The following is a 19,140-nucleotide window of genomic DNA, read 5'->3' as shown; positions in this document are numbered from 1 at the left end:
TCGGGCTGCACTGAGCGTAATACCTTACTCCTGTGTGGATGCTATAAATGCCCTAAGAATGTCTCTCAGGAATGTTGCTGGTTACAAGAATGTCTGTCTATCCTAGAGCCTCGGGCTCCTTGTTCTTTAGTGGTCTCAGCTTCTATGCTTGTACGAAGATGTTCTTCGGTCTCTGAGCAAGTGTCTGAGAGTTCGAGCGTTCCTCTGTTCTTCTCTGGATCATCTTTGTCCGTGCCTGCTGGCTCCCTTAAATACTCGACGGTGGTAGCGTGCCTCGAAAGGGAGGGCGTGAGTTCCAAGGTGCCATAAATGTAAAGGCAGTCATCATGGCCTCTGCGCGAAGTGACGGGGGGTTCAAAACACGCCCCCGCCTGGTCTTCGGTCGTCATAATGACGCTAGCAACGGGCACCGTGGAGAGGGCCCACCGAGCAGCCACAGAGCAGCCCAGCATGCCCGTTCGGTCTTGTATGCCTACCACAGCAGGGCGGCAGACGGGGCCCCTCGGGCCTTGCGAAGGTATCCCGAGGCACGCCGGATGACGCAGGATGGGACTCGTGCATTAAATGTCCCCACGCCCTTCTGCCAGAATGTGGCAGGGACTGACACCGAGCGTGGCAGGACCAGTTGGAGGTGATAGGCCACATGCCTCTTAAATTCAGCATCGGGCCTTTCACAGGCTACCACCTCATCGCTGGACCCCTGCGGGGGCCACCGACGAAGGACTTCTTGGACCGTTGGGGAACCGAGTGCTTAGGGGTCACTGTTCACCTCCCCGAGCACTCTCTCTCGAAAACGCCTTCTCTCGGTCCTCGGGGAACCGAGTGCTCGGGGGCCACTATTCACGGCCTTGAGCATTCTCTCCCGGACTTGACTGTTCGAGTCTTCGGGGAACCAAGTGCTCGGGGGCCACTGCTCGCAACCCCGAGCACTCTCTCCCGAAACTACCTTCCTTGGGTCCTCGGGGTACTCGGGTGCTTGGGGGCCACTGTTCGCAGCCCCGAGCACACCCTTCCTGGTACTTGGCTTTCCAGGTCATCAGGGGACTTGGGTGCTCGGGGGTCACTGCTCACCTCCCCGAGCACTCTCTTCTCGGTCACTTGGTCTTCGTAGATCATCGGGGAACCCGGGTACTCGGGGATCACTGTTCATGGCCCCGAGTGCCCTCTCCCGGGACTTAGTCTTTTCGTACCTCGCGGAGATGAACCCTTTGGGAAGGTGCCACGTGGTGGATTGCTGGCCTGGCCTCGGGATTCGGGGACCCCTGGTTCCTGATTCACCGACAGCCGCTCTGCTGGGGGTGTCAGAATGACATGCGTCGTGTTGGGGTGTCAGGATAAGCACCACTTGCACCGGCAAAAATCATCCATCACCTCGCATTAGGTTGGCTACAGAGGGGGTGCCCCTTCTTTCCTGATATTACCTTAGGAGGCCGGTCACGCCTTTAGGCTTTGGAAGGTCGCATGGGCACCGGAGGAGTGGCCCGAAAGGGTTCGTAGCCTCTGGGGATAAGGCCTCCTTTTGAGTTCAGAGTCCAAAGGCTCTAGGGGACTTTCTATAGCTTTGAGTCTTCAAAGGGCCACGTATGTGCCGGAGAGGCAGCCCGAAGGGGTTCGCAGCTTCTTGGGGGTAAGGCCTCTGCTGAGTTTGGAGGCCGAAGGCTCTGGAGGGACCTTTGATAGCGATTGTCAACAATTATCCTTAGGTTGGTCTATTTCCCCTAATAGTACCCTCTCATTCTCTTGCCTCAACATTTGGAGGGGTGAGAGGATGTAGAGGAAAACCAACTCCGGCCTGGGTTTGTAACAAGAATGCCGGAAGGCCATTCCATGTCCCTGACGAGTTTTTCGGTGGGAACTACAGGCGTTGATGGGGAAGCTCAAGGCTGACAGTGCAATGGTGATGGTGGCACACCCTGGGGTTATGCTGAGGTCGGAGGTGCAGCCGGCGTCGAAGTCGGAGTCGAAGACCGAAGATGTATCAGCAGAGGAGGTACGTTCTGGAGCCTATTAGAGTTGGAGTATGCAGTATCGGGAGTTGAGGCCAGAGGGGTGTCAGTGGAGGCGATGAATTTCGGGGTCCGTGCTGAGGCCCTTTTAGATTCTTTGGATTTTTTGGTGATGGATCTTCTCGCCATTTGAGTTTGTCTGAGCGGGGGGTTACGTGTGGGATCAGGGAGTCCCCACATTTGCCAGTTTGAGGACGGTACGATGGGATGTGTCACTAGCGTCTTTCTAACTATATAATATGTGGGTTCGTCTAGGTGTTGTGCCCACACCCCTGGCAGGTGCCGAAAGGAGCCTAGGTCATTAATGTGACAGGACGTTCATGCAAAAAATGAGGTGTTGTCGTGGGATGTTGCCACGTGCTGGTGGAATGACCGGGATATGTCCATCGGCCCCCAGAGATTAATGAGGGACGCCATGGACTGACACCGCATTGGTTCTGCTTCTTTTCGTGGGCGTACGTGGCTACTCGGCCCGGGTATAAAGCAGGGGTCATTTGGCGGGATCTATCACCACCCCACGAGCGAGCAGTTAACTTGACTTTGAATATGGCATCGTCTTCCTCCCCATTCTCTTCGGAAACATCGATGATCTCGACTGCTTCTACTGGGGCTGGGTTGTTTTGGCCACTGGTGGTGGCGCTGGTGGCAGTCTAGCTTCTGTCCCTACAGGATGGACAGCTGCCTGTCGCCCCTGCACAACCCCCGGTTCAGGAGACCATGCTTGTCCAGATCATCGATATTTCCGATGATGATGTGGAGAGTGAGGAGGAGGAGTGGACTTTGGCAGCGAGGGCTGGGAAGAAGCGGGAGGAGGCCCCAGCGATGGCCCCTTTAGTTTCTTCTTCGTCTTTTGATAGCTAGGGGGCTGACTACTGCATCACCTTCCATGGCAGCATTCCGCGGATGAGGTGCATACGCCGCTCCATGTGTGGCCCCTGCCGAGATCCATACGAGGCGAAGGTGGCCTTCGGGGGTGCTTCGTGGACATCCCTGTTTTGCCGTTCGACTATGGCCCTGCTGCAGGTCATAGTTGTCTTTTGCCACATTGTACTCTTTCTCCCCCTAGTTTTTTCTCTCGAGGTTTGTCCCCTCTGTAGTGGCCTTTGTACTATTTACTTCTTGTACGCATCCTCTAGGTGCACGATTTGTTTAATAATATAATTGAACCTTTGGGGGCAATTGTATCTCTTTTTGGGCCGAAGTGTAAGGGTATCCTTCGAGCAGGGGACCACATGTCTGTTTGCCTTCGTGCCTTCGAGCCGCGCTTCATCATCCCCTTCGTGGGCGATGGCTAGTTTTTTGGATGACCAAGGTACTGAGAATTCGCATAGATCATCACTAGTTTTGTTCGTTCTGGAGGAGAGGTGGCCTCAAGAATCTGGTGGTGTAGATATGTAGGGTAACTAAGGAGGGCCGGGTGAAGAAGTGGCGACCTCATCATTCCCGGTTATCACATAAACCTCGGGCTCGGTGCTGGTAGGGCTTTCTTCCAAATATGTTCCAGATTTCTGACCTAGCGAAGTCCATCTGGAACCTTTGGAGACAAGCTCTGGAGCTGGTCCTCGACCCTTCGAGTCCTCAGCCACTGCCCAGCTTCGAAGGCAATCTGTTTAAAGCCTGTCGACAATGTGTCGGAGGCGAAGCCGAAGGCTAAGAGGGAGAGGTGGTCCTCGACCCCCTTGGCCCTTAGCAGCAGTCCAACTCTAGAGATAATCCAGCCGGAGCCTGGTGACGGTGTGTCGGGGGTGAAGCCGAAGGCCAGATGGGAGAGGTGGTCCTCGACCCCCTCGGCCCTTAGCCGCTACCCGGCTCTGGATGTAATCTGCCCGGAGGCTGGCGATGGCGTGTCAGAGGTGAAGCCGAAGGCCAAACGGGAGAGGTGGTCCTTGACCTCCTCGTCCCTTAGCCAGTGCCCGGCTCTAGAGGTAATCAACCCGGAGCCTGGCGACAGCGTGTCGAAGGCGAAGGAGAAGGCAGATGGGAGAGGTGTTCCTCGACCCACTCAGCCCTTAGCCGCTGCCCAGCTCTGAAGGTAATCGGCCAAGAGCCTAGCGACAGCATGTCAAAGGCATAGCCGAAGGCTAGGTGGTCCTCGACCCCCTTGGCCCTTTGCCGCTGCTCGGCTCCGGAGGTAATCTGCCCAGAGCCTAGTGACTGCATGTCGGAGGTGAAGCCAAAGACTAGGTGGGGGAGGTGGTCCTTGACCCCCTCGGCCCTTAACCGCTGTTCGACTCCGGAGTTAATCCATCCGAAGCTTGGCGATGGCATGTCGGAGGCGAAGTCGAAGGCCAGACGGTAGAGGTGGTCCTTGACCTCCTCGGCTCTTAGCCGCTGCCCGGCTCTAGAGATAATCTACCCAGAGCCTAGCGACAGCGTGTTAGATGCGAAGCCAAAGGCCAGATGAGAGAGGTGATCCTCGACCTCCTTGGCCCTTAGCCGCTGCCCGGCTCTAGAGGTAATCCGCTCGGAGCCTAGCGACGGTGTGTCGGAGACGAAGCTGAAGGCCAGGTGGGGGAGGTGGTCCTCGCCCCCTCAGCCCTTAGCTACTACCCAGTTCCTGCAATAACCAGTTGGGAATACCATACTATTTCTCGTGTCGCGCAGAGTGGGTTTTTACCTAACGTAAGCATGATCTTCATAAACGACACATGAACCATGTCTTTAGATGAGACTGCAGGGTAATTACTTTACCTGTTCCCATACATGTCTGAGTCATACGGACCATACCTCTTCCTGTGGGGAGGGAGATTCATACCCCTTTGGTCTATTGGCTGTTCCTGTCAGGGGCTAGTGAGCTCGCACCCCTCTAGTACGAAGGCACTTGCCTTAAAGATGCCGGGGGATTTTTTTCGATAGGTTTTTTGGAACCTCTCCATCTAGCGAAGGTTTTTGGAAGAAATTTCGCTTGCGGAGGTTTTTGGAACTCTCTCCGTCTTGCGGAGGTTTTGTAAGATTCTCCGTCTTGCGGAGGTTTTGGGAGTCTCTCCGTTTTGGTAGAGGTTGTGCAAGACTATTTGGTGGAGGTTTTTGTAAGACGCTCCACCTTGCGGAGGTTTTCGGAAGTCTCCCCATTTTTTTCGGAGCTTTTGTAAGACTCTGCGTCATGCAGAGGTTTTGGGAGTATCTTCGTTTTGGCGGAGGTTTTTGCATGACTATTTTGCGGAGGTTTTTGTAAGACGCTTCGCCTCGTGGAGGTTTTCAGAAGTCTCTCCGTTTTTGCCAGAGCTTTTGTAAGACTCTCCATCTTGCAGAGGTTTTGGGAGTCTCTCAATTTGTGCGGAGGTTTTGCAAGACTATTTGGCAGAGGTTTTCGTAATACGCTCTGCCTCATGGAGGTTTTTGGAAGTCTCTCTATTTTTTCTAGAGCTTTTGTAAGTCTCTCCATTTTTGTCGGAGGTTTGGTAGGACTCTCCGTTTTTGCCGGAGGTTTTGTAGGACTCTCCGTTTTTACCGGAGGTTTTGTAGAGGACTCTCCATTTTGGCCGAAGGTTTTGTAGGACCCTCTGTTTTTGCCAGAGCTTTTGTAAGACTCTCTATTTTTGTCAGAGGTTTGGTAGGACTCTCCGTTTTTGCCAAAGGTTTTGTAGGACTCTCCGTTTTTGCCGAAGGCTTTGTAGAAGACTCTCCGTTTTTGCTGGAGGTTTTGTAGGACTCTCTGTTTTTGCTGGAGGTTTTGTATTCCCTTCGGCCTGTATTAATGCCGAAGGCTTTACACACTATCGGGGCTACGCAATACCTTCTAGAAAACCTAGCCAATCTTGCCTTCCAGGTGACCTAGGCATGTTACACCCGCGGTTTGTAGGCTTTTCGTGCCCCCGAGAGAATGCGCCGAGTGCACCGCAACACTGTCCACCAAAGGTGTGCCCCGGCGCATGGCATCTATACGACTAAAGCTATGCAATACCTTCTAGGAAACCTTGGCTTGATGCCCTCGCGATGACCTAGGCATGCTACGGTTGTGGTATATAAGCATGTCGTGCAACAAGGATTCCTTGTGACAGCATTCCTCAGAGCACCGCATCCTCGCATCAAGGTCATCCCTTGATATATGGTGTCCAAACTACCGAGACAATGCAATGCCTTCCAGGACACCCTGGCATAATCTGCCCTCTGGGTGACCTAGGCATGCTGTGCTGCTACAGGTGTTTGGGCTCCACAGCCTGCCAGGGCAAAGCCTACCCTCCGGGAAACCTTTTCAGATGACTTTAGGTTTAGGCAAGCAATGCCTACAGGTGCGTGGGCATGTCACGCCGCCCAAAGAAATCCGTCGGGGGTGCCGTAACTACATTACCAAGGAAGTCCCTTGATAACCCGCATCTACACACTATCGAGGCTATGCAGCGCCTTCCAGGAAACCTAAGCTTGATGCCTGCGAGGTGACCTAGGCCTGCTGTGCCTACCGTGTGTAGGCATGTCGTGCAATGATGATTCCTTGTGATAGAATTCCTTAGAGCACCGCATCACCACCCCCGAGGACATTCCCCGGGGCGTGGCTTTGACACTGCTGAGGCTATGCAATGCCTTCCAAGACACCCTTGCAAAATCTAACCTCTGGGTGACCTAGGCATGCGGCGCAACTGCAGGTGTGGGTTTTGCATGGTTATGTTACTAGTTAAGTTTTGCAGTCTACTATTGGTAATAAGCAGCTAATTGCAGTACAAGACATAGCTAGGTCACATGACTATTCATAACTCATGTCAAATGAAGATGTAAATTAAGTTCTACTGCTTACTGCTAAACAGGGACATAATTTAGATTTACCATTTCTACCTGATGGCTATCTGTTATAAAAACTTCTAGCAGTAAGGTTGGAGGCCTCCAGCATATTTTTATCGTACTATATGAAAGATAGACCAGCTAGGTAAACAATCTATAGGTAATAGTGGGCATAAATTTGCCAGAATAAAGCCTATATTATAAGGCTTGAAGGCCTCGAAGCCTACGACTAGGCTGGGAGAGGTGGTCCTCGACCCCCTCGGCCCTTAGTCACTGCCTAGCTCCAGAGGTAATCGGCTCGGGGCCTAGTGACGACATTCTTTGATTTAGTCCTCATTGTTGGGATATTGCACTATCAGTAGCAGAGTTGGTGGCGACGAAGCAGGGTCAGAGGGCCAGGGATCTGCCCAGGAGTTTACCCCAGGCTTCTGACCCCTGTGCCGTCCTTCGCTGATTCCCTCTTTGGCCAGGTATCCTGCTTGTCTTTTGAGGTACTCCTCCCGGAAGGTCGTGAGGGTTCGGTAGTCGTTGGTGTTGTGGCCGCGCCATAGTCCGTGTAGGATACACCCGTATGACTCTGGGGGTATTGAAACTTGTGGTTGATGTTGAGGTCGCTGCTGAGGGCCGTGTGCCCCGGAGCCTGTGGTCTCCCTAGGGGCTCCTTTCCTTTGGGGAGATCATCGGGGTTGTTTGGTGAGCCTGTTTTTTGAGCTGCGGTGGCTCTGACTGTGCGTCCCTAGATGAGGTGGACTTGGGGTTCCCCACATGTGGTTAGCGTTATGAGGGTTGTGTCAAAGGCGCTGGCAGGGTCTGCCGACTCCAGAGCATTGTGGCTCTTCGGAACCTTCTTTCGCCGGGGGGGGGGGGGGGGGCGAGGAGGACGCTGGGTGGACAGATTCTCCGAAGGTGTTGGCTCGCCTGAGGCGTCCCAAGTGCTGTCGAAGGAGATACCTTGGGACCAAGTCAAGGTGAGAACATTCTGGGGTTCGACCCCTCAAAACCACTGGAAGGCGGCTTGCTTGTCTACGATCTTAGCCAAACCTCTTCTGTTGCAGCGAGGTCTTCACCATGTGGAGGCTGGAAGGGCTCCGTTTCATCTGGAGTTTCCATACTGACCCAAGGTTTTGAGTTGGTCAAGGCCGAAGGAACGCCTTCCCATATGGTAGCATGGCTGGAGGGTATATGTGATGCGCACGGCTGAGACAGCCACGCATATAGTTGCATGGTTGTAACAATGGATATGACGGCTAGCATGTTGGTGGTTTTTCTGGTTAATTCCTACCTCTCTTTGGCACTTTTGTGTTCATTCCCCACGGACGGTGCCACTTTTAGAACAAGAGTTCGTCTTGTCCCAGCAAGTACAGTGAGAGTCAAGCTTGAAGACAAAGTTTGAGAGGAAGGAACCCCACAAAGGTATTGATAGTAAATATATGGACTGAACTAGGGGAAGTATCACAGGAAGACTTGTGTGTGCTCCTCTGTGCTGTGTTGAGTGGGCTCTTTCTGACCTCCCCCTTCTAGGTGACCACGACCCCCTATGTATAAGGTAGTACGTAGCTTAGTGTACAAGTTATCATGATGTACAAATATCTAGGACCTGGCCAAATTTCTGGGCCTTATCCTGGATAGCTAACTTTTACCCTACATAGAAGATAAATATCTACCGTGGTAAATATTTTGGTGCCTGCCCCCTGAGGGGAGAGCAGGTTGCCAATTACAGCCTGGTGCCACTCTACCAGGGGTGTCAGGACGACTTGCATTGTGTTGGGGTGTCAGGATAAGAACAACTTGCACCGGTATTAATTGCCCATCACATCGGGTCAGGTCAGCTACAGAGAGGGTGTCCTTGCTTCCCTGATATTATCTCTGGAGGCCGGTCACGTCTTTAGGCTTCGGAAGGCCGCATGGGCACCGAAGGAGCAGCCCGAAGGGGTCCACAGCCTCTGGGGATAAGGCCTCCTGTTCAGTTCGTAGTCTAAAGGCTTTGGGGGGACTTGCTGTAGCTTTTGGGGGTAAGGCCTCCTGCTGAGTCCGGAGGCCGAAGGTTCTGGAGAGACCTTTGATAGCGATCATCAACCATTATCCTCAGGCTGTTCTATTTTTCCCAACCGGAGTAATTACATGTTTCCCGAGAATTCCTTGCCCTGCGAGCCTACACTCGTGGCAAGAATGAGGCACATCAATTGGGTTATCTGGGTCCATGTAATTAATGCACCACTCCCCTACCTCCTCTCTAGAGTAACCCTGCGCAATGCACCCCTTAGGAAAAGCTCTATTCCTTACGTACGACTTGAGAACGCCCATGAATCGCTCATATGGATACATCTGATGCAGGAACACAGAGCCAAGAAAATAAATCTCCTTCACAAGGTGAGCTATGAGATGGACCATGATATAGAAAAGTGATGGTACAAAATACATCTCTAGAAGACATAGAATCTCGAAGTGTCTTTTTTCTAGCTCGCCTAGCGCTTCCGGATTGAGTACCTTCTGACCAATTGCATTGAAAAAATTACAGGCTCATGATAGCCTCTCGAACAACAATTGGCAACATGTTTCTAATTCCAACCATAATCATCTGCGTCAACATCACATGGCAATCATGAGTTTTCATGCCGGCAAACCATTTTCTGCTCTTTCACCAAAACAAGTCTTCTAATGTTGGACGACTAACCGGAGAAAACTTTCACACCATGCAAGAACGCAAAATTCCTTTTTCTCCTTCTTGGATAGGGTGATGAAATATAGGGGTAGGAATTTCCCTTTATCTGTATCCTTGACATGAAGCTCCAGCCTTAAGCCCATTTCTTCAAGGTCAGCTCTTGCGTTTTCATGATCTTTTGTTTTCCCCTTCATGTGGAGCATTGTACCAAGGATACTATCAAAAATATTCTTCTCTACGTGCATGAGATCAATACAATGATGAATGTCTAAGTATTTTCAATAATCAAGCTCCCAGAGAATTGATTTCTTGTTCCACATTCCATTTTCATCACTAGTGGAGGATCATTTTCGCTTTTCAAGGGCAACATTGATATCCTTAACCTTATCATAGACTCTTGCCCGCTGAAATGCCTTGGAGGTGACACTTTCTCCCTTGTGCCGTCAAACCGAGACTTTATTTTTCAGTACTGATGGTTCCTTTGAAGGAAACGTCGATGTCGCATGTACACTGTTTCTTTGACTCGTTCAACCACATACTCTCAGTGTCATCTAAGCATTGGGGGTAAGCTTCACCTTTCCTTTAACTCTGCCCTGACAAGTTATGAAGTATTGGCAGATCATTGATGGTGATGAACAACATGGCATGTAGGGTGAAGTATTCTCGCTTGTACTGATCACAAACGTCAACGCCTTCAAACTAGAGTCCTTTAAGATCATCCACCAATGTTCTGAGGTACACATCGATGTTGTTGCCATGTTGACTCAGACCAGGAATTAAGGTTGACAACATAATGCATTTTCACTTTTTACAAAGCCAAGATGGAAGGTTGTAGATAGATAGTACAATAGGCCAGGTGCTATGTGAGGTACTCATGTTACCAAATGGATTCATGCCATTTATGTTCATATCAAACCTAATATTACTTAATTCTTCAACGAACCACCCAAATGTGGAATCAATGGTTCGCCACTGAGCTGAATCTGCGGGGTACCGTATCATCACGTAGTTCTTATGACCCTCCTTGTGCCACCGCAACAATTGGGACTCCTTTTTGTTCTGCAACAAATGCTTCAAATGGGGAATTACATAGGCATACCACATCACCTTTCTAGGAGGCCTTTTTCTCTTGTTGCCTTCCTCCACATCGCCATCGTCATTTCTACGCTTGTATCGATAGGTTTCACAAATAGGATATTGATCCAGGTCAGCATACTCTCCACGAAACAGGACACAATCCTCCTTACATGCATGTATTTTTCTACCTCCAATCCCAAAGGACAAACTACCTTCTTCGCATCGTAGACGGTCTTACACACCTTGTTTCCCTCTAGTAGCATGTCCTTTAGCAGATGCAACAATACTTTGAAACTCCTATCAGACCAATGATGGGTTGCCTTCAATCGCAAAAGTGTAAGCATCGCAAACAGCAGCATGTATTTCTCCTTATAGCCAGGATAAAATGGTGTCTTCGAGTCTCAGACTAGTTCCTGGAATTTGGCAAACTCGCCATCATTATACTCGTCGTGCCCCTCAGCATCATGCACCATATGGTCCATATTTTCCACAAAATCCATATAGTCATCATTGAATCCTAATATGTCTGCGTCCCTGAGATAATCATCCATATCATCGGCTGACGGGAGTCCTTGATCCATACTGCCGTTTAGGAGGACCTGATCCATTTACCCTTTGTTAAGGCCTTCCTCGCCGTGTTAGTTCCAAACGTGATATCTCACTTTGAATCCATGCCTTAACAAGTGATCGTACACATTGTCAGATTTTGGGAACTTCTTCTCATTCTTGCAATCACAGAATGGACACCAAAATGCCAGTTTACCCTGACCTTCTATATCCGCCACCACGACAGTCAAGAAAGACTTCACCCTACTTATGTACTCGTTACAAGTATGACAATCAAGGTACATCCAAGTTCAGTCCACCATTTACAAATTGAAAAATATTAATTCTAAATAGAAACGACAGAGAAGATAGAATAAGTATAAAAATTCTAACTCAATTTAACTAAATTAAGTGTGTACGTGTGTTCTAGTGATATTCAAGAGAACAATTAACATCTAAATATGATACATGTTATCTATGGCGAAGGATCGTAGCTAATTTCTAATAGATCCTAATCCCATTCGAGGATATGTCATCCGAGTAGGTTTGCATGCTCTTGTACAGTTGTGCAGAAAATTTTGGTAGCACCTCCCCACTGTTCTCCAAATACACGTCTCGACAACAAGCTAAGAGGGTGTGTATTTGGAGAACAACAGTGAGACACCACCAAAATTCTCTCTAGAACCAGACAAGAGCATAGAAACCTACTACTTGGACCACATATCCTCGAACTGTCCAAAGTACGTGGACAATTTAGGAGCGTCTTCTTACAAATATGACGAGTTGCTAAGTCATATTTATAATCAAACACTCCCGAATGGGAGACGTGGGTTATGCATGTATACTAATTAATGGGGACAATCCACATATATTAAGATTTGGGAGAAAGAGCAAAATTGTTGATTCTAACTCAATCCCTAGAATCCACCATGCATATATGAGCAATAGGAGGAGGAGAGGGAGGAGGCAAACCTTCAAAGGCCAGGAACAGACACCAACTTTAAATCACCGAGATTTGATTTGGCCTCAACAGAATCGCAAAAAAAAATGCCCCTTTGCCGAGCAGCCACAGCGGATGGACACTGTCTGGTCATGCTGCTCGGTGAATAAAATAACAGTAAACATAACTCATCAGTGAACGGGTTATAAGAACACCCATCACTAATGAGTGAGTCATTAGTGACTGGTCTCATAACATCCCATCAATAATGAGTGGCCCCGGCAGGGAGCCGCCAAGGCTACATTTAGTTTATAAGGACATTCGTCACTAATTATTTAACATTAATGATGGGTGATAAGTTAACCATCACTAATGACATATTAGTGACAGGTGGAAACTAAGACCCATCACTAATGACTTCTACAAGAAGAGATTGACTTTCAGGATAGAGGTATGCATGCAAATAGAGGGTACTTCAACATCCCATTCAACAGAATGGAACTGAACTTCGATGGACGGCATCCTAAAGTAATGCAAGGATTTGGCAGCCATCTTCATTTTCAAGAACACTGATATACATCTAGAAACTTGAATTTGACTTAAGTCAGTTATACAATGTAGTTATGCATACATTACGTACTTATGCAAATATCCATACATCATTACACTTGAGCATTTGCCGAAGCACATAACCTTTGATATTTCACATAGTTGAAATCTACAATATTGTATCCTAGTACTTCATTGATATACATTAGCCCATGAATTAGTGCGCTCTCTTTCACTTGGTATGGATGACCTGATGCTTTACCATAGACAGTAAACGAGGTCTTATTAGCTGATTCATTTCCACTTAAATGATATCTTATATCATCCTGGAAGTTATCTTCAGTAGTAAAGTCCACTATGGGGCCATAAAAGCTTAACCCAAGATGCTCCATGGCCTGATCTAAGATAGCATGAAAGCTAGTTACCGCAAAGGTGTCACCAAAAAATATCCTACAAGCAAAGAAAATAAAATTATGAAAATAATACATGCTAGCAGTCATGTATATCAAAACAACCGGATTACATATTACTGTACCATATTATATTCATAGAACTAAGCAAGCCTCTCATTGATCGAAGCCAAATCCTCTTCGCCCTCCTCAAGTGCTTTTATTCAAAAATAGTTGTAGTCACGCAAAAAGAACCCTTGCTACTCAAGCACTTTCAGGCACCCTCCAATGGCGGTTTTTTTGGAATGCAACGAAATTTGTGATACCTTGCCACATGCCCTAATAGTGATATCCCCACTACTTTCTCTCCTTGAACGTATGTCAAAAGAGATAGATAGCTTCACAAAATCTTCCATCTATAGTGGATTGCACCAAAGGTACAGTACCACCTATCGTAGGGATTACCTCTTTAAACCAAAGGATCGGTTTCAACACCTACATGATAGGATGATATGAATTGAGCCTAATGTACTATAAACTCAATTAAATTGTTGTGTCCTAATGAGTGTTACTATAAGCCTAACAATGAGGGAGAAAAAGAAAAGAAGTTACTATGATCAGTCTCGATTGTGGCTAGTGGGGGAACACCGGTGGGGGAATGCCTACAGCCCATGCCACTACCTTGAACCATCGCCCTAACCCTAGTGGGTAGAGGGGGGTGTTGGCGTACATTAGGCCATGGTGGAGGGAGGAGGATGGCGGCAACATTGGCGGCGAGGTGTGAACGGTAGCAGCGGCAGGAGGAGGAGGCGAGTGGACGTGAGCGAAGATGAGGGTGGTCGAGAGAGAGAAATGGGTGGATAAGAGTGGTCGAGCAGATAGGAGTGGTAGAAATTAGTGACAGGTTATAAGGACACCCGTCACTAATGAGTCGGTCATTAGTGACATAACAACTACAACACATCACTAATTACTTAATATTAGTGACGGATCTCATAACGACCCGTCACTAATGAGTAGCCTATATTTAGTGACATATGCCCTATATACCCGCTACTAATGACAGAATTATTAGTGACAAAAATTAATATGACCAATCACTAATGTCTTTAGTGATGAGTCATTCACTCACCATTACTAATGAACCCTCATTAGTGACGGGTGGCCGGGTCCCAGTCCGAGCCACACATTAGTGATGGGTCGGCACTGGACCCGTCACTAATAGTGCACTAGTGATGGGTACTGAGGAGCCGTCACTAATAACATGTCCCCTTTGATGGTTTCTTACGTAGTGCTAAGTTACAACTGATGCATTGTTGTGATGGTTGTGACTAGCTCGTGATGAATCTGATAATGGGAGGCAAATCTGTTGGGAAGCTTATGAAATAAGCTTTCCAACGTGTACTTATAGAGCAAAAACCAACTCCATATTAGGGACTTATGGAACTTTTAACCCGTGTCTGTCTGGCTGCACCAAACCAAGTCCAAGTCAACTTAAATTTTTCCTATCTTGGTTCGCCATGATTGCATTGATTTGAGGAAAGGCAAGTCTCACATGCACTTGGAAAGGCCTAGAACATCTGGATATAGTCTTTAGACACCTTACTAGCCATGGGCTCCACATCATCAAGTAATGTGCATCGCTCGGGTCAGCTTGTGATGCATCCATCAAAATCAGCATAAATCCTTGTAGAATGATCCAAATTATGCATTGTTTGATTCATTGGAAAGTAGAATCCATATCATTTCCAAATATATACACTTTGCACACTAGAGTCTTCTGTGTTGAAGTAGAATTCATGTAGAATTTGATGGATAAAACTGCATCCATTCTACTCGGGCTTCTCTACCTCTCTTGCCTCTCGCTGGGTCGACAACATATATTTGCACATCCAAGCTTCTCTGCATTCAAATTTGTGCGCAATGGTACAACAAATATTAGGTAGCATACAATTCTCATACGATGAACTAGTGACACAAGATTGTGCATGGGAACATCAAAGATACTTTCAATATTTTTAGTGAGTTCATGTTGTTTAGATGTACTTGAAGCATTCATAATAATTGGTGGAATAGCATGTAGTGTATGATATATAGGGATACCTGCATCATCCATCCCCTCTTCAAGAAAAGTCATCCTCAGCTTTTGATAGCCTAAATATATACTAAACAAAGAGCAACGTATATGCATGGTATATGTAATTAACAACATTTTTAGTTCTCCTTGTTATGCACATAATAGCAGGTGTATAATGAATTATGTCAAATCAACGCTTGAACACATATCATTCTCATCATTCCCCCTCCCCTGAAGAAAAGTTGTCCTCGAATTTTGTAAGGTTGTATTAGAATTTAGTATCTTGCAAGCTTAAACTACGCTACTCCGATTATTTCTATATGTCGTATGTGTGTATCAGGAACATCACATTGTACTTCGTTTTATCCAGCAAGCACTATCGTTTGCATTCATTTTAGGATTATCAAAGTATGGCACAAAAGCATGCAGATCCATAAGATTCAAATGCTACCAAGCAAGATTACCACAAGTAATGCATATTCTATACAAATAGAATTTGTTATCCACACCACAATCTAGAAACAAATTAAAGTTATGCTTCTAAGTGTAGGTACTTAAAAGTTATCTCATGGATACAATTTCAGATATATTTTCCATCATGCAAGAGATCTATAAGATTCATATGCAAGCTAGCAAGAATATCACAAGTAATGTATAGTCTATACACATAGAACATGTTATCCACACCACAATATGCAAACAAGTTAAATTTATACTTCGGAGTGTAGGTATTCAAAAGTGATCTAATTGATGAAATTTTAGAAATATTTTCCAACATATAAGATAATCTGCTAAGCATGATATAAAATAAATAATCAGTAGAGGATATTCTAAAAAGAACTTCTTTGTAAGTAATGGTTTTCACATGAGTAAAATTATATATAACTTTTTCAGAACGTGGATCAATCAAATATGTACACATAGGTTCACATAAATTCATTGTATCAGGTATATACTCACAATTACTCACTATTTCTGGTGGCACAACCAAAGCAGCATGTATTTCGCTACCTTTTCTAACCTCATATGATTTAGGTACTGCAAGTAAGTGTCTTTACCTTCCTCCTCAAGTGATGTATTTTGAGTATTAATTACCTTTTCCTCTTCTTTATTAACTTACACAAAGTAAGAAATAGTAGAAGTAGATATGAATTCATTAGTTTTAGAAATATCCTCACTTTTCCTATTATCTACTTCTCTCATTTCTTTTTGTGGATCTCTCACAATCTCAAATTTTGATGCTCTCAACCTCACATATGATGGAATCACACAACTCGCTATCTTTAGCACTCTCACCCAATTGGGCTATGTGACTCTCATACCACATGGTTTTTGATGCACTGTATCATGTAAAGACCGTTGACTAGCAATGGTATAATTACCATCAACCACGATCTTCTCATGTACCGCACATAGCTAAGGGGTAGCTCTACATGTCTGCTTGGCCAAAGGGAAAGCCCCAAGCTTGACCATCTTCTCTTGCTTCTGAATTCTTTTCTGCGCCTCAATAACACAATGCTTGATCACTGATGTTACTAAAATATTTATGTTGAAGTGTAGAAGCAATCTTAGAATTTAGAACACTTTTGAAGTTCATCTTTGCTTTACATGCATTGGTTATACTAGCACGCCGAAATGCACAACTCTGTTAAACATCGTAGTCTTGCATATATTTTCTCCCTTGTGCTATGCTCTCCACATGACATGTCGCGTGAACACCTTTAATCTTTCCCAAGATGTAATAAGTTGTCTCACATGAAGTTCCTACCACCAAGTATAAGCATAGTCTTAAAACTCCATAGTGGCTCATATAACTTTTAAAGCTTTGGGAATCTTCTCAAATTTAATCAACTTCTCCATCCGCTCCTCCCATTGAATATACTCCTTGGGATCATTGCTTCCATAGAATGGAAGTTCCATAAATATTTGACCTACAATTCTTAGCAGTGAAAAAAAAAACTATAGTAACATGTGTATATGTATGGAAATATTGGAAATCTCCCAACCTCACCCTTCTTACCAATTGAAGTTCTTACAGTTCCTTCTTGTGACGAGGGGTTGATCACACTCCAGTGGTGGTAGAAAACTCAATGGTTATGGTTAAGTAAAATCAAAATTCAAGAGTAATTGCACAAGTAGTAAATATGTGGATCTTGGAAGGTTTAGTGTTTGTCCTAGAAAATCTGAATTGTAGATGTTATCAAATTAAGTAGTAATCCAAGCTAGAACTAATCTAGTTGCTGATTGAAGATATAAGTGAAGCTTAAGCAACTCATACACACAATGATAACAGATTTTAATGTAACCAGAGAAGGAGCTATACAAACTCAAATCAAGAAATAAAAGCTTATGTTGCATAAGATATGGAGAGACACTAGCTGGTTTCTCAAACAAGAGAGCAGGGCTACAAGATTTGCACAATATAGATAGCAAGATAATTTTGATCAGTAGCAAATAAATATAATCAATGTATGAACCACTACACTTTTATCTCTTTTTTGTACTGATTTTTCCCTTTTCACTTTTTCTACTATGATCAGTGCACCAGATTACTGATCAAGATGATTGACAAGATGGCAATGTGCAAAGCCCCGGAGCAACTTTCTACAGCTAGTCTCAATGGAATCAAAGTTTTCACGAAGGGTTACTAATTATTTTTTGTTGTTTTGTTTTATGGACCCAGAACAACAATACTACACAAAAACTTGATGAGACAAAAATAGATTGAACTAAGCTGACCTATGCACTAAAATTTGATATCTAGATAGAAGCTGAAGTAAGCTTTCTAACAAGCATAAAACACATAAATCGGATTCCGTATTACAATGTTATGGCTATTTTACTGAACATTGCACAATCTAAAAATTTAGAGCATAAGCCAGAAAATGGAAACTCTCATAATAGGAATGAAGTATGGGAAGAAATAAGAGCCTTAGGCCTGTGCTTGACATGTGTTGAGCTACCCTGGTCATCAGTGCAAGGTGAAGATGAACATAGTAGATAAGAACTGATACACAGAAGAACAATGGAAATCAAGCACAGAATTACGATTGCAATAACATGCTAATTAATCCAAAGAAGATAGAGAGAGAAAGAATCAATACCTTTTGCCAGGAATCCAGTTCAACCAGTGATGAGAAAGTTCTTGCCCCCAAGGAACTGCGCGATCCCAATGCCATCACTGTGATCCGACGACGCCGAACCGGCTCCGGAATTCTTGCCGTGCATCGAGAAGGACGGCAAATTGGGTAATAAAAATAGTCAAGAGGGCTGTCAACTTAAATGATTTTGAACCCCTCTCGGTCGATCTTGACATGGATAGTCCACTGGGTCATTGGCTAGAGAAGTACCGCCAAGCAAAGGGAGAGCAATCCACGCGGCATAAGAGTGAAGGTACGTTTGTTGGTAACACAACACAACGAAAGCAATGAATTAAATGGGATCAATGCCTAGCAGCGATGAGAGAAAAGCTATTTCTTTCTACCAGCCTACTTCCCAAGGGTGGGAAGAATCCTGTTCACGACAACGACTCCGCTCTTTGTTGAGTGGGTAATTTCCTTTTCTTTAAAAGAATAGATTCTAGATTATTGGTCTTAGCGGAAGAGGAGCTCTTAGCGATCCCCCGCTTTTTTACTTCTTTCTCTCTTTCCTAAGAATTTGGAAGATATCTCGAGAAAAGGTTTTAGCACCGGTCTCTCATATATGTACTCCAGTTTATCCGAAGTATCCCAATGGTGTAAGACCGTCGACTATTTGGGAAAAAGGAGGAAAATCACTCTGATCTCTGATTTCGGAGAAATAAGTGGCTCACGAGGAATGGAGAGACAGATTCTCTATTTGATCTCGAAGTCCTCATATAACACTTCTTCCAATCGGATCACTTGTTGGAAAAACATAATGCTCACACATGTTCCACACGGGCAAGGACCACTCAGAATGGTATAAGTTATAATAAGGCCTTTGACCCTGTCATCGATCTCCTACTTTCCTCTATTCCTTGCCTCTGACTAGCGACTCTACACTCACAAGGGAGAACAAAGATCAATCTTCTTATTAGAAATTAGAAATTTCTTTATGGACGGAATTTTAATGAGTTAGGTTTATAAAAACGAAAACTATGAAGTCATAGTCTTTTCATCCAAAAAAGCCTTTCTACTTTACTTAAGCTTTACATTTCT

The 19,140-nt window shown here is 45.7% G+C and overlaps 1 protein-coding gene across 1 annotated transcript; it reads left to right on the top strand.

Moving 5' to 3' along the window:
• Window positions 1-1,867: 1,867 nt before the first annotated feature.
• LOC133886350 (putative ATP synthase protein YMF19) lies at window positions 1,868-18,922 on the top strand. The gene is made up of 2 exons (XM_062326082.1): window positions 1,868-1,990; window positions 18,578-18,922. The coding sequence occupies exons 1-2, from the start codon at window positions 1,868-1,870 to the stop codon at window positions 18,905-18,907; spliced, it is 453 nt and encodes a 150-aa protein (XP_062182066.1). The 3' UTR covers window positions 18,908-18,922.
• The last annotated feature ends 218 nt before the right edge of the window (window positions 18,923-19,140 follow it).

Source organism: Phragmites australis, chromosome 12 (assembly GCF_958298935.1).
Source record: "Phragmites australis chromosome 12, lpPhrAust1.1, whole genome shotgun sequence".
Classification (NCBI taxonomy): Eukaryota; Viridiplantae; Streptophyta; class Magnoliopsida; order Poales; family Poaceae; genus Phragmites; species Phragmites australis.
This window is presented reverse-complemented; position numbering and strand designations above follow the sequence as displayed.